This window comes from Australozyma saopauloensis, chromosome 2 (assembly GCF_035610405.1).
Source record: "Australozyma saopauloensis chromosome 2, complete sequence".
Classification (NCBI taxonomy): Eukaryota; Fungi; Ascomycota; class Pichiomycetes; order Serinales; family Metschnikowiaceae; genus Australozyma; species Australozyma saopauloensis.
The window spans coordinates 1,938,037-1,964,539 of NC_086132.1; the positions used below are offsets into that span (position 1 = coordinate 1,938,037).

General features: G+C 44.2%; 10 protein-coding genes across 10 annotated transcripts; 3 read left to right on the forward strand and 7 right to left on the reverse strand.

The window, feature by feature from the left end:
- Positions 1 to 328: 328 nt before the first annotated feature.
- Positions 329 to 2,707, forward strand: PUMCH_002076 (uncharacterized protein; the record flags this gene model as incomplete). Its single annotated transcript, XM_063021098.1, has 1 exon — positions 329 to 2,707. The coding sequence occupies one exon, from the start codon at positions 329 to 331 to the stop codon at positions 2,705 to 2,707; it is 2,379 nt and encodes a 792-aa protein (XP_062877168.1).
- A 1,623-nt stretch (positions 2,708 to 4,330) lies between these two features.
- On the reverse strand, positions 4,331 to 5,392 carry PUMCH_002077 (uncharacterized protein; the record flags this gene model as incomplete). The annotated part of the gene is made up of 1 exon (XM_063021099.1): positions 4,331 to 5,392. One exon carries the CDS (start codon positions 5,390 to 5,392, stop codon positions 4,331 to 4,333), a length of 1,062 nt encoding a protein of 353 aa, XP_062877169.1.
- A 353-nt stretch (positions 5,393 to 5,745) lies between these two features.
- PUMCH_002078 (uncharacterized protein) lies at positions 5,746 to 8,817 on the reverse strand (the record flags this gene model as incomplete). The annotated part of the gene is made up of 1 exon (XM_063021100.1): positions 5,746 to 8,817. One exon carries the CDS (start codon positions 8,815 to 8,817, stop codon positions 5,746 to 5,748), a length of 3,072 nt encoding a protein of 1,023 aa, XP_062877170.1.
- Positions 8,818 to 9,314: 497 nt separating this feature from the next.
- On the reverse strand, positions 9,315 to 10,325 carry PUMCH_002079 (uncharacterized protein; the record flags this gene model as incomplete). Its single annotated transcript, XM_063021101.1, has 1 exon — positions 9,315 to 10,325. The coding sequence occupies one exon, from the start codon at positions 10,323 to 10,325 to the stop codon at positions 9,315 to 9,317; it is 1,011 nt and encodes a 336-aa protein (XP_062877171.1).
- Positions 10,326 to 10,641: 316 nt separating this feature from the next.
- Positions 10,642 to 11,487, reverse strand: PUMCH_002080 (uncharacterized protein; the record flags this gene model as incomplete). The annotated part of the gene is made up of 1 exon (XM_063021102.1): positions 10,642 to 11,487. The coding sequence occupies one exon, from the start codon at positions 11,485 to 11,487 to the stop codon at positions 10,642 to 10,644; it is 846 nt and encodes a 281-aa protein (XP_062877172.1).
- Positions 11,488 to 12,004: 517 nt separating this feature from the next.
- On the forward strand, positions 12,005 to 14,461 carry PUMCH_002081 (uncharacterized protein; the record flags this gene model as incomplete). Its single annotated transcript, XM_063021103.1, has 1 exon — positions 12,005 to 14,461. One exon carries the CDS (start codon positions 12,005 to 12,007, stop codon positions 14,459 to 14,461), a length of 2,457 nt encoding a protein of 818 aa, XP_062877173.1.
- A 933-nt stretch (positions 14,462 to 15,394) lies between these two features.
- On the reverse strand, positions 15,395 to 17,755 carry PUMCH_002082 (uncharacterized protein; the record flags this gene model as incomplete). The annotated part of the gene is made up of 1 exon (XM_063021104.1): positions 15,395 to 17,755. The coding sequence occupies one exon, from the start codon at positions 17,753 to 17,755 to the stop codon at positions 15,395 to 15,397; it is 2,361 nt and encodes a 786-aa protein (XP_062877174.1).
- An 862-nt stretch (positions 17,756 to 18,617) lies between these two features.
- On the reverse strand, positions 18,618 to 19,094 carry PUMCH_002083 (uncharacterized protein; the record flags this gene model as incomplete). The annotated part of the gene is made up of 1 exon (XM_063021105.1): positions 18,618 to 19,094. One exon carries the CDS (start codon positions 19,092 to 19,094, stop codon positions 18,618 to 18,620), a length of 477 nt encoding a protein of 158 aa, XP_062877175.1.
- Positions 19,095 to 20,015: 921 nt separating this feature from the next.
- PUMCH_002084 (uncharacterized protein) lies at positions 20,016 to 22,637 on the reverse strand (the record flags this gene model as incomplete). The annotated part of the gene is made up of 1 exon (XM_063021106.1): positions 20,016 to 22,637. The coding sequence occupies one exon, from the start codon at positions 22,635 to 22,637 to the stop codon at positions 20,016 to 20,018; it is 2,622 nt and encodes an 873-aa protein (XP_062877176.1).
- A 709-nt stretch (positions 22,638 to 23,346) lies between these two features.
- PUMCH_002085 (uncharacterized protein) lies at positions 23,347 to 26,487 on the forward strand (the record flags this gene model as incomplete). Its single annotated transcript, XM_063021107.1, has 1 exon — positions 23,347 to 26,487. The coding sequence occupies one exon, from the start codon at positions 23,347 to 23,349 to the stop codon at positions 26,485 to 26,487; it is 3,141 nt and encodes a 1,046-aa protein (XP_062877177.1).
- Between the last annotated feature and the right edge of the window lie 16 nt (positions 26,488 to 26,503).

Consider the following 26,503-nt stretch of genomic DNA (forward strand, 5'->3'; position numbering starts at 1 on the left):
GATGCATTCTGGAATTGAATCAAAGTCGGTGCCATTTCTGTCGGCATCTTCTACTTCTATCATGTTGTACAGTCTAATAGACTCACAATAGACAAGCTCAACAACACAACAATGCACTTACAAAACAGAATCTATAACAATTGCTAACAACTAAAAAGAACAAATGCTAAGCAGAAAAAATATTACCGAAAAAGCTCACTTCTCCTAATTAATTACCTCCATGTGTTAAGCACCATCTATCACCTTATCGACCTGTATCAAGCACCCTCGCATCTCATCGAAAAAATTAACTACGGTTATCCGAGTCACAATCACACAAACCACAACTATGTCTGGCTTAAACATTCTCGTCGTCGGCAATGGAGGCAGAGAGCATGCCATTGCTTGGAGATTGGCCCAGTCTGCCAGCGTTTCTCAAATTTACGTGGCTCCCGGTAACGGAGGTACCTCTACGTTGGGTTCCAAGGTGGTCAATGTTCCTGAGCTCTCCGCCAACCCTGAGGACTTTGGCAAGTTGCAAAAGTTCGCCGTCGACCACAATGTTGGCTTGGTTGTTCCTGGCCCCGAGCAGCCTCTTGTGGACGGCATCACTTCCGTCTTCACTAGTGTAGGTATTCCAGTCTTTGGCCCCAGCGCCAAGGCCGCCGTCATGGAGGGCTCGAAGGCTTTCTCCAAGGCTTTCATGGACAAGCACAACATTCCTACGGCCAAGTTCAAGAACTTCACCAGCGTCGATGAGGCCAGAAAACACATCCAAGAGGTTGACTACAAGATCGTGTTGAAGGCCGACGGTATCGCCGCCGGTAAGGGTGTCTTGATTCCGCAGACCACCGAGGAGGCTTTGGCCGGCTTGGACGAGATCATGGTTGCCAAGAACTTCGGTGCTGCTGGTGATGAGATTGTCATCGAGGAGTTCTTGGAGGGTGACGAGTTGTCTATCTTGACCATCACCGATGGTTACTCTTTCTTCAACTTGCCTGCCGCCCAGGACCACAAGCGTGTTGGTGATGGCGATTCCGGACTTAACACCGGTGGTATGGGTGCTTACGCCCCAGCACCAATCGCTACTCCAGAAATCTTGTCCAAGATCGACGAGCAGATTATCAAACCAACCATTGATGGTATGAGAAAGGATGGTATGCCAATGTGCGGTGTTTTGTTCACTGGTATCATGTTGAGCCCTACCAAGGAGCCAAAGGTCTTGGAGTACAACGTCAGATTCGGTGACCCAGAGACCCAAACCGTTTTGCCATTGTTGACCGACGACACTGACTTGGCCCAGGTCATGTTGGCTGCTGCTGAGCACAGATTGGACTCTGTCTCGCTTAGTACTAAGGAGAACACTTACTCTACCACTGTTGTCATGGCCGCTGGTGGCTACCCAGAGGCTTACGGCAAGGGTGACGAGATCACCATTGTCGATGCTCCAAAGGACACCTACATTTTCCACGCCGGAACTGCCGAGAAGGACGGCCGTATTGTCACTGCTGGTGGCAGAGTCATCGCTTCTACTGCTACCGCTTCTACTTTGAAGGAGTCCGTCAGCAAAGCTTACGTCGGTGTTGACCATGTCTCCTTCAACAAGAAGTACAACAGATCAGACATTGCCCACAGAGCCTTCCGTGACTCCGAAAAACTCGTCGGTGGTACTACCTACGCTGAGGCTGGTGTTTCCGTTGATAACGGTAACTTGTTGGTTGAGCAGATTAAAGCCAAGGTGAAGTCCACCGCTAGAACTGGTGCCGACTCCGACATTGGTGGTTTCGGTGGTTTGTTCGACTTGAAGGCCGCTGGATACGATGGTGCTGACACCTTGTTGGTTGCCGCCACTGATGGTGTTGGTACCAAGTTGAGAATTGCTCAAATCATGGACATTCACGACACTGTTGGTATTGACTTGGTCGCCATGAACGTCAACGACTTGGTTGTTCAAGGTGCTGAGCCATTGATTTTCCTTGATTACTTCGCTACCGGAAAACTTGACGTCAACATCGCTGCTAAGTTCGTGACTGGTGTCGCTGATGGATGTATCACTGCCGGCTGTGCTTTGGTTGGTGGTGAGACCTCTGAGATGCCAGGTATGTACGATGAGGGCCACTATGACACCAACGGTACCGCTGTCGGTGCTGTCTCCAAGACCGGTATCTTGCCAAAGATTGAGAACATGAAGGAGGGTGACGTCTTGATTGGTTTGAAGTCTGATGGTGTTCACTCCAACGGTTTCTCCTTGGTTCGTCACATCATTACCAAGTCTGGTCTTGACTACAAATCCACTGCTCCATGGACTAGCAGTGGTAAGAGCATTGGTGAGGAGCTTTTGGTCCCTACTAAGATCTACGTGAAGCAATTGCTTCCAGCTGTCAAGAAGGGATTGTTGCTCGGAATGGCCCACATCACCGGTGGAGGTTTGGTCGAGAACATTCCACGTGCTTTGCCAAAGCATTTGCAGGCACAAGTTGACTTGAGCAAATGGGAGGTTCCTGAGATTTTCAAGTGGTTTGGAAAGCAAGGCCAAGTCCCAGTTGCTGACTGGTTGAAGACCTTCAACGTTGGTATCGGTATGGTTGTCATCGTTGACAAGTCAAACGCTGATGCTGCTCTTGCTGAGCTTAAGGCAGCCGGCGAGGATGCTGTTGTCATTGGTCAATTGGTGGCCAGAAACGGAGGTGAGGGCTGTGTTGTCAGCAACGCCGAGGGAGTCTATTAATCGTCAGATTCTCCATATTAACTAAACAAACAATTAAGGTAGTATCATGTAGGATTGTAAAGTGAAAGGTTGCTGCAGCTAACTTCACATCGTCTGGATTCTGCAGATACAACCGCCTTATGGGGACGGGTACATCTACCATACCCAAGAATTAAGAACGAGCGCTTGTTCCATATATTCCAAAATTTCATGGATTTATATATCAAGAAAACCCTGCCTCAATTCCTTTGTGGTGCTTCCGAGTCTTTTTTCCACTCTCCAATTTGTGTTTCCCCAGCATTGTATTCTGCAGGTGCCAGACGAATGGCAAATCCACCCCAGTCCATACTACTCATTACCTAACAACACACTACACGCAATGAGTGGCTACGATAGTGCATTGTCGATCTTCTCGTATGTATTCATATATTGCTGTCCATTAAATTTGCTCGTTCAACTGCGAATTTGCAGCAGTGGCCGAATTCAATTCTCAGCCTTTCCCACCTAATTGTACAATCAACTAACAATCAGACCTGATGGACACGTTTTCCGTATGTAATTCGAAGAATGAGTGCTTTGCTTAAATGATATCGGCAGTAGAGATCCGATAGTAGGTTCAATTACGGAATTGAAGAGATACCCAAGAATCAAAGAAACACACCTGAAGAATCCCGAATACGTATACTAACAAAACAGAAGTCGAATATGCCTCCGAGGCCGTCAAAAGAGGTACTTGTGCTGTTGGTGTGAAAGGAACCAAATGCATAGTGCTTGGATGTGAAAAGAGAACTACATTGAAACTACAAGACCCTAGGATTACGCCATCCAAGATCTGTAAGGTCGACAACCATGTTTTGTTGACGTTTGCTGGTTTGAACGCCGATGCTCGTATTTTGGTCGACAAGGCGCGTGTAGAGGCTCAATCGCACAGGTTGAACTTGGAAGATGCCGTGTCCATTGAATATTTGACCAAATATGTCGCTGGTGTCCAACAAAGATACACCCAGTCTGGAGGTGTTAGGCCTTTTGGAATTGCCACTATGATCGCCGGTTTCGACTCAAATGATGACGTTCCTAAGTTGTATCAAACAGAGCCAAGTGGAGTATACAATGCCTGGAAGGCTCACGCGATTGGTAGATCCGCTAAAACTGTCAAGGAGTTCTTGGAGAAGAACTATGAGGAGAACTTATCGGAGGAGCATACCATTAAGTTGACTGTCAAGTCGCTTTTGGAAGTGGTCCAGACCGGAGCCAAGAACATCGAGATCTCAATCATGAGACCTGACAATGTCATCTCCTTGTTGTCAGTTGAGGAGATTTCTAAGTACGTGGACGAGATTGAGGCAGAGAAGCAAGCCGAGGCCGAGAAGAAAAAGAAGAAGCAGTCGAAGGATTAGAAGAGATGCTTGTATTTAAGATACATACCTCGCAATGAAATACACAATATTGATACATCAGTCTTCGACTTCTAATTGTCGAATCACTTTCATTGATATAGCTCTTTTACTGTATTCACCTCGTAGTCGGGATCTATTTAAGACTATTCAAGAGAGAAACTGATCGGTGATGGAGAGTTCTATCATTATTAAGAAGATACTTGATGGTCATAATATACATTGTTTGTCGTGCTTACCATTGAGCAGATCATTTTTTACCTCTTTTCTTGCCGCCCTTCTTGTCTTTTTCATCAGCCTTTCTCTTTGCTGGCGTCAGTTTAACAACCGTAAAGAATCCATCTAGACGACCTTGAACACCGCCTTTAAGACCTTTCTTGAGTTTGTCAGCACCGCTTCGTATTCTTTCCTCATTGAAGCCCTTTTGCTTGACCATGAAATCTACGAGACCTTCTGTGTTAGGCTCAGACCATTTGAAATCAAGATCATCGGCTTTTGTTATCTCAGGGTTCATGAACAATTCTTTCGCTTCTTTGTAAGGCCAGTTTTCAGGAAGCTTGTACTTGGTCTTTTCAGGATTCTTCTCGATCCACTCCACGATTTTGTCTAAAGAACCGTGCTCTTTGATAAGCTTAAAAGCGGTAACTGGACCAACACCCTTAATGGTCTCACAGTAGTCACAACCTAATAATATACACATATCCACAAAGGTCAGGCGGTCCATGTTGAGGCCCTTCAAAACCTCACTATACTCTATCTGGTCAATCGGAAGCTTTCTGGCCTCTGCGACTGTCAAGTGACGCAACAAGAATTTAGGCTCATAACATAGAGTGTCCATATCCTCAGAAGCAGCTGCAAAAACCTTACCACTACGGGCCAACTCCGCGCATTGAGCCTCGGCTTCAGAAGGAGCGTCGACGTATGGAATACCCATGAGCGTGAGAAGCTCTTTGGCCTCTGCATTTTGTTCTTTCGATGCACGCACGGTTCTTTTCTCGAACTTCATAAGCTCCTCTACCGTTCCAGTCTCCTTCAATTCCTCCATCTGTTTATTGGCAGCCTCTCTCTTAAGCAAACGCTTCTCAAGCTCGCCTCCCTTCAACACCGGTGGTTTTCCGTCAAAGACGTACAACGGCTTCAATCCGTTTTCCACCATGCGGATTGTTCTATAGAACATACCCAGCAAATGGGACGTTGTTTCGCCATCTTCATTGGTCAATTGTTGACCGTCCAGCTGTCTCACTGCGATAAGATATTGATACAAACACATGGATGCGTCAATGGCCACTTTACGGCCAAAGAGGTTTTTCATCAGGTGTTCTTTGAAGGCATTGGGAGCGTGCTCCTTGATGAGCGAGTTGAGACCTGGCAATTAGTAGCTGAAAAGAAGATGATTGATATTTCTTATTTTTCAAATGGGTTTAGTGACATACCTTTGACACCCATCGTTTGATATCTTTGTGAAGTATATGGAATTAAGTATGGAGCGCGATAGTAGATACAGACGCGTTATCCACAGGATAGAAGATGCACATCAAGCTGCGATGGCCCTTGATTTAGTTGTTGCAACAAATATAAAAATGAAGTTAATGGGAGTTATGACTTTTATTCGAAGTATTTGTTGTGAAATTTGAAAAAATTTCGGAAATTATTGGAAAGCTGGACTTATACATGGTCAATGTCAAAGGTCCAGTCTCCAGAGGGTGGATCGTACTTGACAAAATGAACATCCGGCAAAGATTTCAATTGCTGGATATGCTGCTTCACCATCTCATCCTCGGGGTCGAGAATAGCCAATTTGGTTTTCTTGTTTGTAGGATAACAACCCTCCAAAGTAACCCGGGCAGGAATATTCAATCCCTCTCCCTCTCTTGGAGGATCGTCATCGGGATAGATCACCACATTCTTGGACCCAAACAAAACGATGTTCCCGCAGATGTCGTCCAAGTTGAATGAGCTCAAGTCGACTGGCTTTGTAAAACGCAATTTTCCATAGTACTTGCGGCCCACTGTGAAGTCACTGACCTTCCGTAAGTCAGCAGGCGACATTTTTCTGAGCTCTGTCATTGTTGGTGAGGTCCAGTAACCATCATCATCCACTTCATCCTCTGGCGCAGAATCCTTAATCACCTCCTTGACAGCCGGAGTATCGTTGTTTGTAGCCAAAGCAAAGGATACACGCTTAGGTGGTTCTGATTTGGCCTCAATGAGATTGTGAGATGACGACTCCTTAACAGAGTTCAACACAAGTTGTTTGTAATCCTTTTTAGGTGCGAATAAGTCGCTGGACTGAATTGCCTTATCGATAGCAGCGTTGGCGGATATTTGATTACTGGACAAGGAGTTTTCTGGCGCAAAAATGTCAATCTTCTTGCTTTCGGTAGAAGCAAAGGCCTTTTTAGGCGTAAATAGAGGCTCCAATCTATGAACGCTAGACAAGCTATACGGTTTCTTTGGGCGCGAAGTCACCGCTACAGCTAATGGTGCATTTGGATTGTTACCATTCACACCCGTGATGGATTGGAACAATTGCTCGTTTCCATATGGATCACGGGTAAGAAGGCTAGGCATTGGTCCACAGATCAAAGGTTGCAGAGCTTGTCCCAATTGCAGTATCAGCAGTTGACCTTGTTGAGATTGAAGTTGTTGTTGTGGTTGCTGATTTTGCTGTTGTCCAAACAAAGAGCTACCTCCAAACATACCGTTGCTAGCCGTATTGGTGTTGTTTGCAGTATTCTGGTTTCCACCAAAGAGACCACCTCCAACAGCTCCTCCAGTTGCAGGCTTGGCGCCGAAGAGACCTCCACCAGTAGTACTAGTCCCTGCTGCGTTGTTCAGGTTACCGAAGAGACCTCCACCGGTTGAATTATTATTGTTTGCGCCAAATAATCCTCCGGTGGTTCCTGCGGTATTATTATTAGCACTACCACCAAAAAGGCCACCACTTGTGTTTGTTGCTGCTGGCTTACCAAACAAACCACCAGCGGAAGTGTTTGATTGCCCAGCACCAAAACCGGTAGTACCCGTATTGGTATTAGAGGCGCCAAACATTCCACCTGTGGTTCCTGCTGGTTTCGAGCCAAAAAGACCTCCACCAGTATTGTTATTTGTATTGTTGTTCTGGCCAAATAAACCTCCAGTAGTATTATTCATGGAGTTAGTGTTATTGTTTTGTCCGAACAAACCGCTAGTAGAACCAGCTTGGGTTGTATTGTTATTTTGACCAAAAAGACCTCCAGAGTTAGTGTTGTTGCTTTGACCGAACAATCCACCAGTATTGGCGTTAGCATTGTTGTTGCTTTGTCCAAACAACCCGCCACCTGTGTTATTTTGTCCAAATGAGCTTTGTTGTGCATTATTACTGGCACCAAAAAGGCCACCAGACGCAGGCTTTGCGCCGAACCCAGAGTTGGCAGAGTTACCGAAGAGACCTCCCGAAGAATTGCCACCTGCATTATTATTGTTTCCAAACGCAGATGAACCGCCCATGAATCCGCTGCCTGTATTTCCAGCATTGTTGTTGCCGAATGCGGAAGCGTTGTTGTTGTTGTTAGCGTTTCCGAAAAGACCACCCAGGTTATTGTTTGCTGCGCCGAATGGAGAACCACTGTTTGCTGCTCCAAAAGCGTTGTTGGTGGTGTTCAGAGAAAAGGGGGAGTTGCCGGTACTGTTGTTGAGAGCAGAACCAAAAGCACCTGATGCGGTGTTGGACGAGTTATTATTGTTGAGGGAACCAAATCCACCAGTGTTACCTAAAGTCGAACCAAAAGCCGAAGTTTTGTTAGCCCCAAAAGCAGAGGTGTTGTTGGAGCCAAAAGCTCCGCCGAAGCCACCACCTGTGTTATTGCTAGCGCCGAATGCAGAGCCACCAGCAGTTGCATTGTTTGCACCAAAGGCCCCAGAACCTCCACTGAAAGCATTTGTTCCAGCGTTGTTAGTTTGGCCAAACCCGCCAGTGTTGTTGTTTTGGCCAAAGGCCGAGGTGGTCGAGGCGCCGAAAGCTGAACTGTTATTGTTAGCGTTACCACCAAATAAGTTATTTCCGCCAGTAGGTGTAGTGCCAAAGCCACCACCAACAGCTGCTCCTGTTCCGTATCGTCTGTTTTGATCATAATCAGCCTTTCTCAATTCCTCTACGGAGAAGTTCTTGTACTGAGGCATGATCGAAATGGTCTGGAATTTATTAGTTCCAGAACTGTCTTTCTCAACGGTTTCAGTGAAAGGAGTGGCCGCAGTACCGTTGTTTACATTGGGATCAACACCGGAACCAAAGGCAGAGGAAGCAGCACCTGCCCCTCCAAAAGGAGTGATGGAGTTGTTTTGAGGCGTGCCAAAAGTTGATCCAAAGGGCTTGGCAGCACCGCCTCCAAAGATACCACCTCCAGTGTTTGCATTGTTGGTGGAAGCGCCAAAGGCAGAGCCGGTGTTTGTTTGGTTGTTCAGTCCAAACATGGACCCGTTGGTCAGACCGAAACCAGAGTTACTTGGCTGGCCGAATGCAGAAGTGGTACCAGCATTGTTCAGGCCGAAGGCGCTGTTGCCAGTGGAGGTGCCGAAAGCACTGCCGGCGTTGGAGTTTTGGCCAAAGATGTTGTTGGAGGTAGATGAGCCAAAGCCGGTGTTGTTCGACGCCGAGAATGCGGAATTGGTGGCTCCAGAAGCACCTCCACCGAATGGGGAGTTGGAGGTGCCTCCACTGTTGAAGCCACCGAACCCGGAGGTTTGGTTGCCGAACATGTTGTTGTGGGTGTGGGTTGAAAATCTTTGTAGGAAGGTTTGAGGTAGTTGAGGAATGAGAACATATGGGGTACTATCGAGGGTAATAATCCTAGGGAACAAAAAGGGAGAAAAGAAGTTCTGGGTGAATTGAGTTGTTTTATAAGTTTTTTTTCGAGAGCTTGGTTCAAATGGCTCAATTGCGGTGATGTGTGGTTTTGGTGTTGAAGCCGTGTCTCCAAAAAACGTGGCATAGAGACAAGATCAGCTACAAGAATCCGATAACAATTAAAAGAAACATCCGTGTTTGATTTTATGAGCTACGTGTTTGACACTCTTCGTTAGCAAAGCGGGATTCTTAACCAAAAGTGATTAGTATCTTGCCCAAAACACAACCATCATACATCTTCGCGAAAAAAAACATTGAGTTCTTGTCTAATGAAATTTAATCGAGCATCAAAACACACCGTGTCGGTATCTGCGTTCCTCATTACATTACTCTACATGCAAAGGTACTCTCATGACTCGGTCTTTGGTTTCTTTGCCAAAAGCGACAGGATATCACTTCCGTTCTTTTTTCTCTTTGGAGCTTTTGTAGCCTTCTCCTTTTTGGTTTGCTGCTTTTTGAGTTGCTCAGCCCGGTCTTTCGAGCCAAGGCTCTGCAACTCAGCGGCCTTTTCAACAAAGTCAGCATCATCCGCCTTCTTGTCTTTCAACCACTCCAAGAGCTTAATTTCTTCACCATAAATCAGGTCGTCTTTCCCAACCGGGGTTTCTAGGATTATGGGGATGTTTTGAAGGCGCTCGTCGTTGGCAATGATTCTAAATACTTCGAGTCCTAGGAACCCTTGCCCCAAGCTTTGATGCAAATCTCTGTTGGCACCAAGAGGCGCTTTTGAATCATTGAGATGAATGGCGCTGAGATGCTCCCATCCAACAATGTCCTCGAACTGTTTCCAGAACGCCTCCCACTTCTCAGTATCAGCAATATCGTACCCAGCAGCAAAAGTATGGCAGGTGTCAATACACACACCAACACGGGACTTGTCTTCGACCATGTCGATCACGTCGCGAATATCCTGTAGATCTGAGCCAATGAGATTACCATGGCCAGCCATGTTTTCAATCACGATCTTAACAAATTTGGTTTCTGAAATAGCTCTATTGATGTTCTTAGCAAGCTGCTTGATAGCAACTTTATGATCACCATCGAGACTGGATCCGGGATGGAAGTTGTATAGTCCAATGTCGAGCTTCTCACAACGGTGAAGGTCATCGATGAACCCTCCATAAGCCTTTTCCTCCTTCTCGGCGTCTGGAGTAGCTAAATTTATGAAATATGAGCCATGTGGCAATACATCAGTTCTTGGATTGTATCCGTATTTTTCACACAACCGCTTGAATTCTACAGCCTCCTCTTCTTTGATAGGTGGCGACTCCCACCTACGAGGAGATTTCAAAAAGAGAGCAAAACTGTTTGCTCCAATGTCCATTGCATTTAAAACTGCTTTGCTGACTCCTCCTGCCATGGCTACATGTGCTCCGAATTTGAGATTGGAGGGAACTCGGGGGTACTTGAAGACAGGTTCTGCCTTGGCTTTGGCAGACTTGATGGTCTTCGAGACTGCGGTTTTGCTACATAGTTAGATCAGAATCCTGGGCGCCGAAATTGAGCTGTGGTCACATACGTTGCAGCCATATTGTGTTGCTGTGGTGGTAGTTGTATTAGAAGGACTGTACAATGGGTTGGAGATGGAGATGCTGTGAAATACGCAAAGACACGAAATCACATTATGGAAAGTTCATGTTTGTGGAAATTCAGGAAAAGAGCCGGGATTGTTTATCTCACATGGCAATGAAATCTGACGCAGACGGCGCCTCTTTCATGCCACACACCGTGACTTCATCCGAGAACTTGGCCTTAAATTTCTCACGCTTTGTCAACGTCGGAAGCTCTTCCGTATCAACAGAGTCAAGTTCAGAGCGTCTTCTCTGTTCTGGGTCGCAGATGCTCAACGCTGCGAGAAGTGTGTAGTATGCATCGTTGGCTGCGTTGTGGAGATTGGCATGGGGAATGTTCATACGGCGCAAGATTTTCCGAAGCGACCCATTCTGTCGGGTGGTCAATTGGTAAATCTTGAGAGTGTCCACCGTGGGCGTGTTTGGGGCAACCTGGATACCCAATTTGCTCAACCACTTGATGTCTCCCTTGACATCATGGCCCACGAGAATACCGCTTCTTTCCTTCAAGTAATGACTGAAAATCAGATCCAAGAGCGTCTGCAGCTCCCGGGCCGTCATGGAGTACGATGTGCCACCATTGAAGTAGTATTTCCGATCTGGAACGTACGTCCCGTTGTGTAACCTGATGTTTTCCTTCGATAGGATGTGGAGAGTCTTGATCTGTGGTGTCGGCAGGAGCCACTGGCCCTGTGGATCATAGACCGCCACTCCGATTTCCGTTACTTTCAGCTGTGCGCGCTCATATGCTTCGACATCGATTGCCACCAAGGGAGCGGTTCTTAAGTAGACGGGACTGATTTGGTCTCGAAGAAGCTTCACTTGCGTTTTGTCGACGAAGTCAAACTCGGTGCGGGCAAAATAACTTTCGAGGTTTTTCGCGAGTTCCAGCTGAACTGCTGCGGCTATAGAATTCATTTTGCGGCCAAAGATCAGACGTATTAGAGTCATGGATATGTATGTAGTGCGTGTAGGTTGGCGTCATAAATGAAATTAGCGAGAGATTGTGAATAAATACGAGTTTCAGCGGGAAAGGATTTTTCTAAGTGTTGAACGAAAATGACTTGAATTTGGAATATTTTGTTTTTTCTTTCCTCTTTCACTGCAAAGGGTATTGTATGGTCTGTATCTCTAACCGATCTGAATGTAGACTGTATGAGAAAGGTGCAAAAGAGGAAGAGCATTGGTTAGAAATATCTCCAGGTTGTATTTTTCTCGACAATTTATTTTTTTATTTTGTAATTTTGAATTCCCAGAAGAGTCTTGATTATCTCCATCAACAATTTCAATGAGTTCCAATTCATAGAGATAGACTTCGCTTCGTAGCACAGTCAGACTCCACATCCTTCTGGATCTAATTCATACATCAAATCTCCTAGAGCACGCAGCACAAGCTCTCGAACTGCAATTGCTGCTGCCTTTCAATTGAGTTTATCTCGCCCATGCAACATCCCCTCACAACTACTCGATGCTTGACATTCTAAAGAATAAACCTGATCCAGAATCAATAGAAGAATGTATTCTATCGGTAGACTCAGCCTCTCAGGTCGAAAGTCTTCGATTGGTTTCGCTCCTTCTACAATATACCATCCCGGAGGTATTCCGTGAGCTCCCAAGCTCTACAAGAGAACATATCATCGTCTTGTTCCGAACTGCTCTGGGCCTCGGAAACCTCGTTGGTCGCATTGCAATGTGCATTAGATCAAAACCATCTGCAGCGAATGAACAGACCCTACTTGCGTATCTAGATTTGCTTGACCATGTCTTTCTGGCTGAATTGGTGTATACTGCTTTGAAAGTTGATCTTAGTAGAAAAGCAATCTACACTAGAGAGCTAGAAAAACTTCTCTTCAGGGGTAAGGCATTCTCTGTAATAGGCGAGTTGAGTCTGGTCTACCCAAATATCCAAGTTCCAGCTGTTTTTCGTCACATGGATGCTTACAGCAGATACTTGGCAAAGGAGCTTCTATTTCTTGATGATCCGACTCCATTTGTCTCTCCTCTTTTTTCTTTGGGTAGTGGCCTGCTGAATCAGTTCATTGATGTCATGTTCACTCCCGAGAATATTCCTAATTTAATCACCATGCGCTCGAGTATGAAGAGATACGAGCGAAAGGCCTTCATCGCTAAGTTCTTCGATTACTCAACTACACTCATACCTAAAGATTTCATTCATAAAGAGAAAATCATTGCACTCTATCAACTTTCCTCTCAATTCCTAGACGGATCGGTATGGGACGAGCTTACAATAGAAAACCTATTAGCAAGATGTGATTATTCTCTCAATCTATTGGCAGCCCTTCTTATAGATGATAGTATGGGCATGTCCCGAATTCTCATTCGTTCATGGGGAAACAAGAATCTTATGGAAAAAGAACCAATTCCAATGCAACAATTCCGCACCCATTTGCTAGCTTGTGTATGCTCTCAATTACCAAAGGATTCTCTCAAATCAATGCTCAGGAGCTCGGAATTCTTGACGGCCATGTCAAACAGACTTCAGTCGTTCTCCAACAAGGTCAAAGCTCTAGGTATTCTATTTGCAGATGAGCTAAGTAGAGTCTCGGAAGAGAAAACAATCTTTTCCATAGATGTCTCGGATGAAATAAGTATTCCCGCCGTCAGAATACTCAAGTCAGAAAGTACTGGAGTCGCTGATGAAGCTTGGGCAAAACTCCAACAACCAATAATATCAGAGGTGGCGTCAGTAGAAATGGGCGAGGTCCAGGCCCTTATGAAGCCCATGAAACTTGCTGATTCTGTTGCGGAGAATCTTTCTGATGACGAGGATGATCCAACAATGGCTACATCGTCTAAGAAAGTCTCAAATCCTATTTATATTAGAGATATTCTATCATACCTCTCTGTTGATACTAAAGACCCTCAGGCCTATGAAAAGAGAAAAATCGCACTTCAAACAGCCCCTCGGCTTCTTCTTCAAAGAAAAGGGTTTGGTTCGGAAGTGGCATTTTACGCAGAGAGTCTATTAACTCAGTTGACAGCACTCACAAATTTCTATGAGGAAGATGATTTTGAAGCTCAGAGGTTGAACGCCATGATAGCAGTTGTTGAATCAAGTCCTCAATCAACTACACACATATGTCATTTGCTCCTCACTGGTGACTACTCTCTCCAACAGAGAATGTGTTTGCTTTCAACTATGGTTCTCAGTGCAAGAGAACTCCGTGGATTTAAGAGAGATGGACTCGTGAAAAAGGAGCCGCAATTTCCTACGAAGATGCTTCCAAACAGGCTCCATAGCATGTATCTTAGCATGGATGACGAGACTTCTCGAGTTCAGCAATTGATACAAGACGAGGTTATGTCAGAACCCGCAGAAGAGGCTAAAGATCAACTTGCCGGAGGTAAAATACTCCGAATCTCCTCAGGTTTGAAAAGAAAGGCTCAAAACAACGACCTGCTTATTTCAAAAGACCAATTGCGGGCATATGGGTCAATTGTCGGAAAGAACTTTTTCTTTCCCTTGGTCGCCGTTTGGTACGAGAGTGGTGGAATCGATATTGGCCATTATTCGCCAATATTAATTGGACATTTCATCAAGTCACTCTCTTTGATACTTCATAGTGCCTTCCCAGTTGCAGCAGAGATCAACGATATGGTTCGCGAATTCTTGGGAATTGTTGTTCCGGTTTTACAGAGGACTACAGCAGATCAGTTACAAATTATTGAAAGTTCAGTTACAGGGCTAATGGTTGTATTGGATGTGGTGGACGATTCGATTCTAGTTTCTAATTTTGATCACATGGTATCTGCAGCAGCCAATGCCATCCAGCAATGTTTCGAATTAATCATTGACGACCGTATCAAGAGCTTGTGCGCTGGGTTTCTCTACCGAGTTGCAACACTCCGCCAAACTCTCGAGAGATCACTTATGGACCAAATGAATGGGTCATTCTATTCGTAAATACTACTTGCTCTGCAAGGTATATTGATGCAAGAGTCCTCAGACACAAAATTGGTTATTCACCTTAGAGAAGGTGGAGACCTAATGTTGAGAGGGCAATGGCTCCAACAAAGGCAACGTTCTTCCAGCTAATTGGCTCAACGTGCATGCGAATCGGCGAAGACCCAGAAGTCTTGGTTGACAGAGATGACAGATGCGAGGACAGAGACGACAGCCCCGACAGTTGAGAAGACAGAGCCATAGTCTCGCCCCACCTTGATTGAGAACCTGTGAATCCGAAATTATTGAATGATTGAGACCCGGTTGTTCCCGTTGTTGTTCCGGTAGTGGCACCGGTAGTGGCACCAGTTGTCCTTGCTCCTGTGTTCGTTGTATCACTTTTAGCAGTGGCTGCTTCACTTTTCACGGTCTGTCCTGTGGTCTGAAGTGTACCAGTGGTGGCCGCAATTGTTTGAGAAGCCTTCAGCTCTCCTGTAGCTGTTTTTTGTGCTGCTGATGTGGCTGCCTCGCTTGTTGCAATATCGCTGGTGGAGGCTGCCACAGTAGGGACATTACCCAAACCGCCATTGTTGTCTGCAGCAAAAGCCAATTCGAGATGAAAAGCAGCTGCGGCTGCGACAATTGGAAGGAGAGACATTGTTGTTATCTTTATGCGGAACTGTTCTTATCGTGTTTGAGTACGTAGATCATTTTTCAGGGATGGCATGCGCATCTATTTACCTTTCCTAATTTGGAATATGTACTAAGGGGTAGAAATGATCCACCTGAGTATGGAAACAGTACATCAATAAAATGAATAGGATGAAATTATTGATTGAGCGTTTAGTTTCTGGATCGTGTTATTTTGTATTGTTTTGTGTTAATTTCGTGTTATTTTTGTGTCATAATATTCGAATAGCTTGTGGTTATGAGTGTAGGAGAAACACATAATAATCAGCCATAATAGTCCAACGCAAAGTGAGCTCTCTTAGCAGCATGCTTGGCAATATCAAGCCATTTTACGGTCCGCTTGATGTCGCCATCTTCAACTGCTTCTCCGATCCCCGGCCAGGTTTGACCAGCATACCCGGTGTATCGGCCCGAGGCAAAAACGATATGCTTAAACCACGGGCGCTTATGAAGTCCCCTGTGGTACAAAAAGTTTCTTTCAAAGTATTTGAGAACCAAGTTTCTGTTCGCAATTTTTATCAGTAGCCAGATTCTGTCAAATACGTGCAATTGCTTTCTTTTGTCGTATTGTTCTTGCAAGAGTGTAGTTTCGTCGTCGAATAAAGCTGCTCTAGAGCTCAATTCTTGCAACGAATGTCTGGTTTTGTCCAATATTTTCCCCAATGTTGGTGTGTGTCGGTGTTTATGTTGTACTTGGTGTTTATGGTGCTTGCTTCTGTGGTCTAAAGACTCCTTGCGAAATTGGTAGGATCCAAACACCGATTGCGATGCGTCCAGAACGAACCGATCATTCTTGTCTTTAGATTTGCGAAGTTTTCTCGCAGTATGATGAGAAATAGGCAATTGTAGCCATTCATGTGGGATCTTCGCCTCTATCTGGCTAAAATACGATACAAGGGCACAAGTGTAATCTTCAACTGAAAAATCCAACAATTTCTTCCGACTTAGTTCCAAAGCCAATAGAGATAAGTACTTGGCTGCTGCATTATGAAAAACAAAGCCCTTGTCGCCAAAGTTTGACATCCACCAGAAAGAGTCGTAATTCGAGTGATAATGATAAATACCATCACCACGGCCAGGTCGAAACCCAATGTCTGCTGATGGAATACCCAAATGCTCCAAGAACACGGTATAATCAGAGCCTGAACCTAGATTGCTTATTCTGTCCCCTGATTCCTCGAGAAAATGATCATACAAGGATAATCCGCGACCATCAGGGTAAGGAACCCAAGAAGCCACCTTTCTCAATAATCTATTGAGGATTGGTGAGGCACCAAGTCTTAAATGCCTGCCCTCGACAGCAGCGTCCATATTAAAGTATGCTATGACTTTTCTCTTTAAATCTTGGGCTTGGTACTCGCCAAATTCTGTTGAGCCAAGAAGACCGTACTCCTCGCCGTCAAAGCTTTGCAAAATTATCGTTCTTTTAAATTGATACCCGGCTTTTTTCAAGTCTCCCAAGGCTCTTGCGACCTCGATCAAGGCTGCTGAACCAGAATTGGGGTCGCCCGCGCCACCTTTGATCCATGCGTCACGATGATTTCCAATTATTATGACTTCATCTTTTCTTTTTCCCTCAATCTCGGCGTAGACATTCCAGATCGGAGTAATATTGAAGGTCTGGTTGGAATACATATTCAAAAGGTTACCATCACTGGGACCTATATTATAATTGAAGCCCACGAGTTCTCCCATCCAATCCCTGGGACCCATGGGACCTTTATCATTCAATTTTTCCAAGATGGGAGTAACTTCTCGGTAAGAAATTGGAAGGACCGGAATCTTACCGATGCTAGCATGAGGGTCGACTCGAGGAACATCACCTTTTGAGGCATAACCGGGTGTCGTCGGATCGCCTGGAGCTGCTCCAACTCCGCCCAAAAATTGCACACTGCCTCGCTGGATAGACGAATCTTGTCTGGCAGGTCCGTGTGGGTATTGTTTATACCCGTTCGCTGGAGTTAATCCGAGATCATCTCCGGGGTCGGAATATATGAGCACACCTACGGCACCTTCATCTTGAGCGAATTTTACGTTCAAGCCTCGAAATATTTTTCCGTACCTTACTATGACAATTTTGTCATTGACATCAACGCCCAACTTTTTTAAGAGCGCAAAATCCTCCATTCTTCCGTAGTTCGCATAGACATACTGGGCAGTGACATTTCCGTTGGCAGCGTATGACAAGAACGTGGGCACTGTATCATTCCCCCTTGTAGATGGATCCTCGGAAATCTCGTCCTCTTTTAAAGAAGCACTATAAACCACCTGGCCATCAGAATCGAGCAAATTCAAAGAGTTACTCTCCGGGTGACTCATATAAACATCATATGTATCGATGGTTGTCTTCCATCCATACTCTTCAAACTTGTCTCTGGTCCATTCCACTAGGCCGTAATTTGTCCCAGCCAAATGTGTTTCTGCAGTGTACTTCTTAGACCACTGTTCGGCGTAGTTTTGCTCTAACAGATTAAGAATATGTTCTACTGGGTCAAGAATTGGTTTTGCTTCGTCCAAGTAACACAATAAAAGGAATGTCAATACGAAACCCGTTATCGCAGAATAGTACCAGAAGCGCCCTGGTTTTCTGCGATGCACCTCATGACGTTTTGTTTCATAAGTCATGATCTGTTCGTAAAACCCTCAGGGGTAGAAGAAGCAGAGTACTATGATTAGAATCAGCCGTGGAGTATGAACGGGTCTATCGTAGTATGCCTGACGAGCCTTGTGTGCCGGTTTTTGCAGCCATAGCTCCGATAAGCGGAATGAACAAAACAAATGTAGTCTATTTTTTATTTCTTGAAAGTACGTCTTAAATTGGAAAGGATATCATGGTTGAATGGAATTCTAGATGCTTTTGCTCTCTTGAAGTCAAGGATCTTTCATTAGAAAGTAAAAGGGGTGAACACTCAGTAAGGCATCATGAGTCGCAAAGCGAACTTTGGTTCAGCTTTAGGTGATCGATCGTTTCGTTCGAAATTTTCGAAATAAACTCCCTAATTAGTGTGATGGTCTGATGATATACTGAAAACCACGCATTTTGTTGTTGACATCTTTGCATGCGGTGAGAATCATTTGCTCACAATTGTCAAAGGTGCACATGGACGCCTCACTGTTACTTATCCTTAAAATAGACTGAGGCCATCAAAACCTTTTTCTCTTTTTTTTTTTTTGGAAAAACTACATATTGAGGGTAATGAAGTATTAGAAAATTGTTGCAGTGAGACCCACTTATTTTTACAATATTACGCCCGATCCATGTTTTCACTTACCATTCCTCAGGTGACACAGTTCCAACAGTATTGGGGCCTCACAAACGAACGCTGAACAGTACATACATAGATTTACACTATTGTTTATTTCAATTATTTAACTAGGCTACATAGGGAAGTGCAGTGACATTCAAAATCCAGATGCAATGTAAATTTTCTGCTATGTTGCCGAAAGATCGAATATATAAAATCCCTTTTTATACTTACAACACTCTTTAACCAACAACCAAGGTCTCGTCGTCAGCAAACTCGTAAGCTGGAATCTCCAAGTTCAAAGGAGCAGGACCTCTTCTAATTCTACCAGAGATATCGTAGTGAGAACCGTGACATGGACAGAACCAGCCACCGAAATCACCAGCCTCACCGATAGGAACACAACCCAAGTGAGTACAGATACCCAACATGATCAACCACTCTGGCTTCTTGACACGCTGGTCATCGGTCTCTGGGTCTCTCAAGGAGTTGACGTCAACAGAGTTGGCCTCAGCAATCTCCTCAGCAGTTCTGTGTCTGATGAAGACTGGCTTACCTTGCCACTTGACAATAACGTTGTTACCCTCTGGAATAGCACCCAACTTGACCTCGACCTTAGCCATGGCCAAAACATCGGCGGAGGCGGACATGGAGGAGAGGAAGGCCTCAACGGTGGACTTGGCACCAGCTGCAGACAACAAACCCATGGATCCGACCATGAAGTAGGTGAAGTTCTTGTTAGACTTTTCACTTCTGTTGTTGAGGTAGCTAGAGAAGTCTGGTTGGTTGTAGGACGAAAGAGCAGAGGTGGTAGAGGACAAAGCTCTAACAGAGCCTGAAAGTTAGTATTTACATTGGCGATTGGCTATATGGCAAGATTTAAGAGATCTGTGATAGTGTCGGACATCCTACGGTCCATGGTCCTTCCGATGGTTCTGTAATAATATACCTGAGCTTCTTGTGGGTCGTTCACAGAAAGCAAGATGGCTATCAGGGATTGGGGTTATCATTGACGTATCATAGAGTGCCAGTGATATACTTGATGGTCTTATGTGTATCTTTGAGGAGTTTTCTCTAGTTTCCTCCGATTGCTTGCGTGTAACGATACATCATCAAGTACGCCTTGAAGGATGGGGAAATGCACAAATATTATGGGGCCAAGCAGGAATGGCGGAGTTGCCGGATTCGTTGAACATACCTCTCAAGCCCAAACTGCTTCTCAATGTTCTGAATGCAAGGGACATGTCTGAGTAGTGGAGAGTAAGTGTGCCAAAATCATCAGATACATATTTCGCACTGTATTCGTCCCGCGTTCATTGGATGGATGCGAGGGCGGGTAACCCCATGCAAAACATCGATTACGGTGTACACTGATCTATAAATGAAGCTATTAGAGTATTCAGCTTTATTCATTTTTAGTTTATTTACTCTTTTTGTTGATTGAACCAGTGATTAGAGGTAAATGTGGAAGACAAATATGGTCACGTGACACTCGACTCATTGAGCTTTGTAGAGAAGGAAAGAGGAAAATAAAGAAGACCGTTATGTTCGGAAATTTCCAGAATTCTAAAATACTATTGCTGTGTTTTATTATATAAAATGAAATTGATAAAATGTATTCTCACCTCAACGGGACTCCTTTATTTGATCCCAAACCCAGACAGCATAGTCACGGCCTGCGTGAACTTTTCAATAAATTTGGTTTCGGTTTCATATTCATAGATCGCTAGCTCGTTGAAGCAAGTATGAGCAACCGGTAGACGATCACTATCCCTGCCATTATTCAACCGGACAATTCTCAACGTAAGGTTCTCTATTCCTGTAGCTGGAATACGATCAGAACCGGTGATAAAAATTAAAACTCTCTTCTGATCTGATCTTGAAAGACTTTGTAGATGGTTCCAGAACCATTTGACAACTTGTGACTCGGCGGCTTCCTCTTTTGTCTTCCATCCGCCATATTGAGTAACCGACTTGAGAACATCGATATCAATTTTGGCTTGGTCATTTCCACAGAGAAGCAACTGGATTTCTTCTGGCAGGAATAATGAAAAAGCGTTTCCATCGACAATACTTGCAAAGCCATTCTTAAAAGCCTGAAGCTGTTCGCAAATGCCATCGTTCACAAAATAATGCGCGTACTTGTCAATATAAATCTCACGGTTCTCGACAGTAACAGGAACGTTTTGCCCATTATCAATCAAACTACATTGGTGTGTAACTCCATTGAAGTCTTGAAATGAAATTTCAAAAGCAAGATCTAATTGAGCCAAGTCTTCAGCGCTGTACTCTCTCAACTTAAATAGGTTCTTGGCTGCAACAGGGAAGATTTCCTTGTAGTCAGCGAGTCCAAGAGGAATGCCTAGTAAAACTTTGTATAAAGCCAATGGAAACGACAAATCGAGAATAGTCGAATTGTATATAGCAAGTCCCAAAACAGCTCCGAATAAGTAGTAGTTCTCTGAATTTTTGATTGGCACAATACTGAACCACAAAAAGTTCGAATCTTCAACTTCACAGAGCATTCTCGTTAACGGAGAAAAGAGGGAGCGTGTGAGTAGGAGAAACCATTCTTTCTTTAACCCACCTGCATCTATTCCTGGTTCGTCCAAGAATTTAACGATAATACCCTTTTTGAGATTACCCTGATTTTGCCGAATGCATTCGAGCGAGTCTTGTACAATATTGTCCCTTCTAACTCTAACTCTGAAATAAACATCTTGGGCAATCCGCTTATCCAAAGAAGTGATGAATGCCTCCTCCGCCTTTCTTTCCATCTGCCGTTTAGCCTCGTATTGAAGTATAGATATTTTTCCTCCCAATGAGATTAAGTATGGGTACTGACAAAAGAAGAAACCCGAGAATTTTCCTGTGCCATTGATTTCCAATAGACTAGAAGTGCCTTTTATGTAATCAATGACTGTCTCCATTGCTGGCTCGGCGGTTGGTTTCTTGTTCACCACTCTTTTTTTGCTCAGCCAGCTGTCGAAATCATGCTTCAAATTTATGTAGTCAACTAGCGAGTTGTAAAAAGCATAGACTGGCACTTTGTCATGTTGACTGCGTATATAGTTTGCTTTGACAAATGTTCCTAGAGCGGCAGTCGCAGTCCGTAGATGGTAGTTCAGTGTGTAGTGAAATGTGCGAATTTTCGAGTATTCCTCTTTCTGTTTAATGATATTGGATCCTTGAATGCGAAGTTGGGGCCAAGTGGGCGCACCATCTTTGTTCTCGGTCAATTCATCTTTGAGATAGCTGAACCTGGCATATTCGTCGTCTTCTGGCTGACTGAATCTGCGTTGACGATCATGTGCAATAGAGTGAGGGTTTCCAAGAGACATGGGTTCCGCAGCGCTACTCCTCCGCGCCAACTCTGGATTGTTCAGATAGTAATAACACTTTTTCAAGTGAAACGTTATGTACAAATTGATGAGGTCAATTTTACGTATGAAGTCCTCGTATGGCAACTTCAGAAACCAGCTTGCGAGATAATTTCCTGCGTTTGAAAGCTCGGATTGGGAAAGAATTCCCAAGACTCGTTTCAAGATGTCATAGCAAAGCGATCTGATTTCTGAAGTTTCCGTCATCAATGTGGATTCATTGCACGATTTTGTATCACCGATCGTGAAGGCTTTGTGCAAAAATGGAATCTCGAAGACCAACACTACCCAATACAAATGTTTGGCATTATCCACCAAATGTAACGGTAAGCGTTTCATTGAGTTCAGGATAGCCAGTAATGCACAGAAAAGTGGTCTTTTAGAAGGGAGCAGGGTCAAGAATTGAAAGATTCTGCGAAAGTCCGCAAGGTTCAAATTGCTGTTTGAGTACCGAGCACGCGAGCTGGACTTCTTCACTTTGCAGCATCCATTGATATCTCGTAGACTACTTAACGCTGACAGCAAATACATAACTAGGGGCTTCAATTTCATATGAAGTTCATGTGAGTTCTTGGCTCTTGGACCAGCCAAGCATTGGTCTGTCAAAGACTTTACGTATGCAAAAGAAAGAGGCGGCCCGTCAAAGAGCGGGTCCATGGCGTCGAAATCAACCAACACATTCGTTGTGTGACATTGCAGGCATTTGAATTTCCCGGAGCCCTCTTGGAAGGTGACCACTAGTCCACAGCAGGAACACTTAAACACGTCCCTCGCTTCTGATGCCAAATCCACCAGCGAAGAATTCCGCGATTGTTTTGGCGAGGATTGGGTCTTGAGAAGATCTAGAACACGCCATGACAGCGGTGGCTTGGGTAAGCCCATGGATGTCTGGCAACGGCGTGAAAGCCGGGCGAACTAACTATCGTTTGGTCTCAATTGAAGAACCCAGGACAGATTGAGAAGCAAGCACCAGTAAAAGCAAACCAGATATGGTATAATTCAGCGAGCAATACAGTAGTATGTGTGTATTTGGTCAGATCTGTGCACTATATAAATAGATATGCGCATCGGTTCACAAAACCAGAAAGGGGTAAAAGAGCTGGTGGCTGTGGGCGAAAAAAAATCTTTCAATCAAGTATCCCGATTAATGTCGCATTGTTTTCCTACATCTGTGCATGATGTTTTGCACCTTTCAAAGTGCCAGCAGTCTCCTGATGGTCTAGCCTCTTTTCGTATGGAAGACTGGATCGTCGGTCCCAACAGAGCCAAAATGAAAAACAAGTGATTTTAAATAAAATTCATCAACATCTCAATTCTCCTCTAATAATCGTGGCATTTCAATTATGAGGACGGTGACGTTAGCTGAAAAGTACAGAACTCTACTGATTCGTGCTGGTGTACTTAGTAGATGTAGTCAAAGACTTGGGGACTGACGTTGAATTGTCATGCAAAATTTAGCAATTCATTGCCATCGATTTGTTTACAATTTTGAAACTCTTGTTTTATTTGTTGTGGCCCGCCTTCTATGCCCTCTTATGCTACGATCTCTCAAGTATCCAGCTTTACTCGCATTGAATGAATGAATGAATGAATGAGGGCACTAGTATCAGATTACATACCCCTGGCCTCTTGCAAGTTCGCAAAGCGTGCTAGAATTGCTTCACATGATAACTGCGTAGTGGGAGCAGATTTCGAGACTTTGAAGGTGTGGATCTTCGAAAATGAACTGCCATATCTAAGCTTGAAACATGAAATCAATTGCGGCGAGCCGATTCTTCAATTGGCTATTCTACATGGAGATGAATGCGATCTAGTTGTGTGTCTTTTGGAAGATTCAGTGACTGTAGTTGAAATTCACGAAGGGTCAAGTCATTCCATCACAACCATCCCTATCGACTACGTTCTGGGCCACCAGAAACGTATTGAATCTGATCCATATATGGAAATTTATAAACACGATGATATTGATTATCTACTTATCTATCGCTTTTCTGGTTTCGTAACTCTCGTGAACCTATCTCTGAAGCTAGAAACGGCACCTATAGTCTTACGCGGCAAACGAAAAGCTCCTAGCAGAAAAGAAAGAACATTCTGCATGGGAGAAATTACTGTTGTTCTGATGGCTATGCTTCAGACACAGACGCCAGTCTTAGCTGTGTTGTACAGAGACGTCGATTTCTATTATTCATTGCGGTACTACGACGTCTCAATGTCAGCCATTATTTTGGAAATTTCCAGACAGATGGAAATCTTTAAGGGTGCTCCTACACATGTATATGCTGCTCTGGGTGGTGTTGTTGTAATGAGTGATTCGAAAGTCTGGTATTTTCCACCTCCACACTTATCTGCTTCCGTTGAGAATGAAGCTGGCGATTCAATCCATCCAGTTTCAATCAATTATAAAGAGAACGTTGTAACTTTGAATTATTCTGCTCTATCAGCCCGATTCTTGGGATCGAAAATCACTTGCTCCACCTCAATTGACAAGTATCGTCAATTGGTCGTGACTGACAAAGGCGACTCCATCTTATTATACTTGCAAACCAGGCGTTCTTTCTCTACAATTGAAGTTGGGGCGTTTAAAGTGGTACCATTGCTGAGATGTACCATCGCTTCTACGATAACACATATAGATGAAAATGTGTTTTTCGCATCCTCTGCAGTGTCTCGTTCAATATTGTTTCGTATTATTCCAAGGGCTCCCTTCATTGATATTTTACAAACGTTGACGAACAACTCTCCAATCTTGAGTGTTGATGCATTTTCCGCCGGATATTCTACGAGCACTGTGGTAGCTCGAGGAGGCTTTAACTCGGGAGAAATTCATGTATTACCGAGCCCTTGCATTACAGCGTCCCACTGTGAGTCAGTTCAGGTTCGTTCAGATATTGATAGTCTTGAGCTAGAGGAGGGCGACACGGTTACCGTTGTTAAAATGTTTGCAGGCAAAACTCACACTCAGAATCAGCACTTTCCTACGCATGCTCATTTACATGTAGATGCGAGTCAAGAATTTGCTTCTGAAAAAGTGAAGGCTGATCGTTGGGAGATAAATGAGCAAGAAAGTCTTACCTTGGTGGATCGGACTCCGGTCACCTTGCAATATAAAGGAACAAGCACCCATTCCATTGAATTGCCGGGATTCGATCAGATATCAGATCTTCTATGGCAGTCAGGTGACATGTTAGACATTTTTGCTTGTCTGTGGAATGGTAAGATGGTTCAAATTAGAATCAGCAGCACAGCTGCTGAGATTGTGCATCTGTTAGATCTTCCCTATGATGGCAAAACCCACCTTGGCAAAGTTGATACAGAAAAGGATTCATACATAATTATGGCCTTGAATAGCAACGGTGCTTTATTTCAAGCCATCTACACTAGTTCTGAGTTCACTGGTTCAACCTGTCGCAAGACTAAAACTGCCGACGGATCATTCAGATTGTCAGTCAACAGAGAAATAGGCTATAGTTCCATCCTTGTTTTTGATCGCTGTAACATCTTCCAATTGGTGAAGCCTGAACTGTGTGCTTTTTTGGAGCCTCGTCAAATTCTATCTACCAAAGAGCCAATCCTTGATTGCAAGTACAATTCGAAACAGCGCAATCTTTTTGTTCTCTTTTCCAACGGAGTATTGAGTCATTTCCACATTGATCTCAAACAGCATCCAGTCTCCTACTTCTCAGACAAACTCGTTAAGTCCGTGATACGTGTCACTAAGAGGTACTTCGTTTGTCTCGAAATTGATCATAAAGCCAATGAAGCAACTGGAAGTATAGATCTCAGATCTCAACTCAAGGTTTTAGATGCCGCTACGCTTTCCGTTCTTGATGTTTATGAGGCAAAAGACACAGAAAATTTTATTGATGTATTCCGCTTACCGAATCCAGATTCAGAGGACGATATTTTACGAATAGTTGCAATTAATTCGGGCTCGTCAACAGACCAGTTGCTACTGGTTTTCCGAATTGAAGAGGGGAGATTTCTGGCTCCGCATTATTATCCAATGAATGGATTTTTCCCTGTATCAACCTCAATCTTGAGTGCAACTCGGTTCAAAGACCGTTTCGTATTAGTTGGTACCTCGACTATCGACCTAAGATTGATAAAAACTGCTGACTCTTTTGCATGGGAAGGTGCCTCAATGAATGATTTCGAGGGTTTGTTCATAGGCGTTGATGCCGGCATCAATAGCGAAATAACAGTACTTGCAGATGCTAATAGAGGCATTCATCTCGTCAAGATAGCAGAAAAGACTCACGGGCTTCTTCAACTACAATATCCGCCAGCATTATTATCAAGCTTGAAAGTTTTCAAAAAAAAGAATATTATAGTTTATGGAGACTCAATAGGTAACGTTGGTGCAATTCGAATTGCTCAAGGAGAATCTGCTGCGTCCCTGCCATTTGACCATTGCAAAAGCGTCGAGCAACTTTTCGCAGCAAACATCGATGAACCGGTCAATACTATCACGGTTATCTGTGAACTGCCCATCAGTCTTTTAGTTGGTACTTCTAGCGGCCGAATTTTGAAGTTTCAACAAGTTTCCGGGACTTTTCGAAACAAATCACATCGACTGTCAGACCTGAGGTTAAGGCCATGGGTAGCGCTGTGTGCGGATGATCCACAAGGTAATCAAGCACCATTTAATTGTTATGATGCAAAATTTCTCGATACCCAGGAATCAAGCTTCAAATTCAAGAGAACATTCTCTGAATTTCATCGTCAATTCTAATACTGTAGCAGGATTG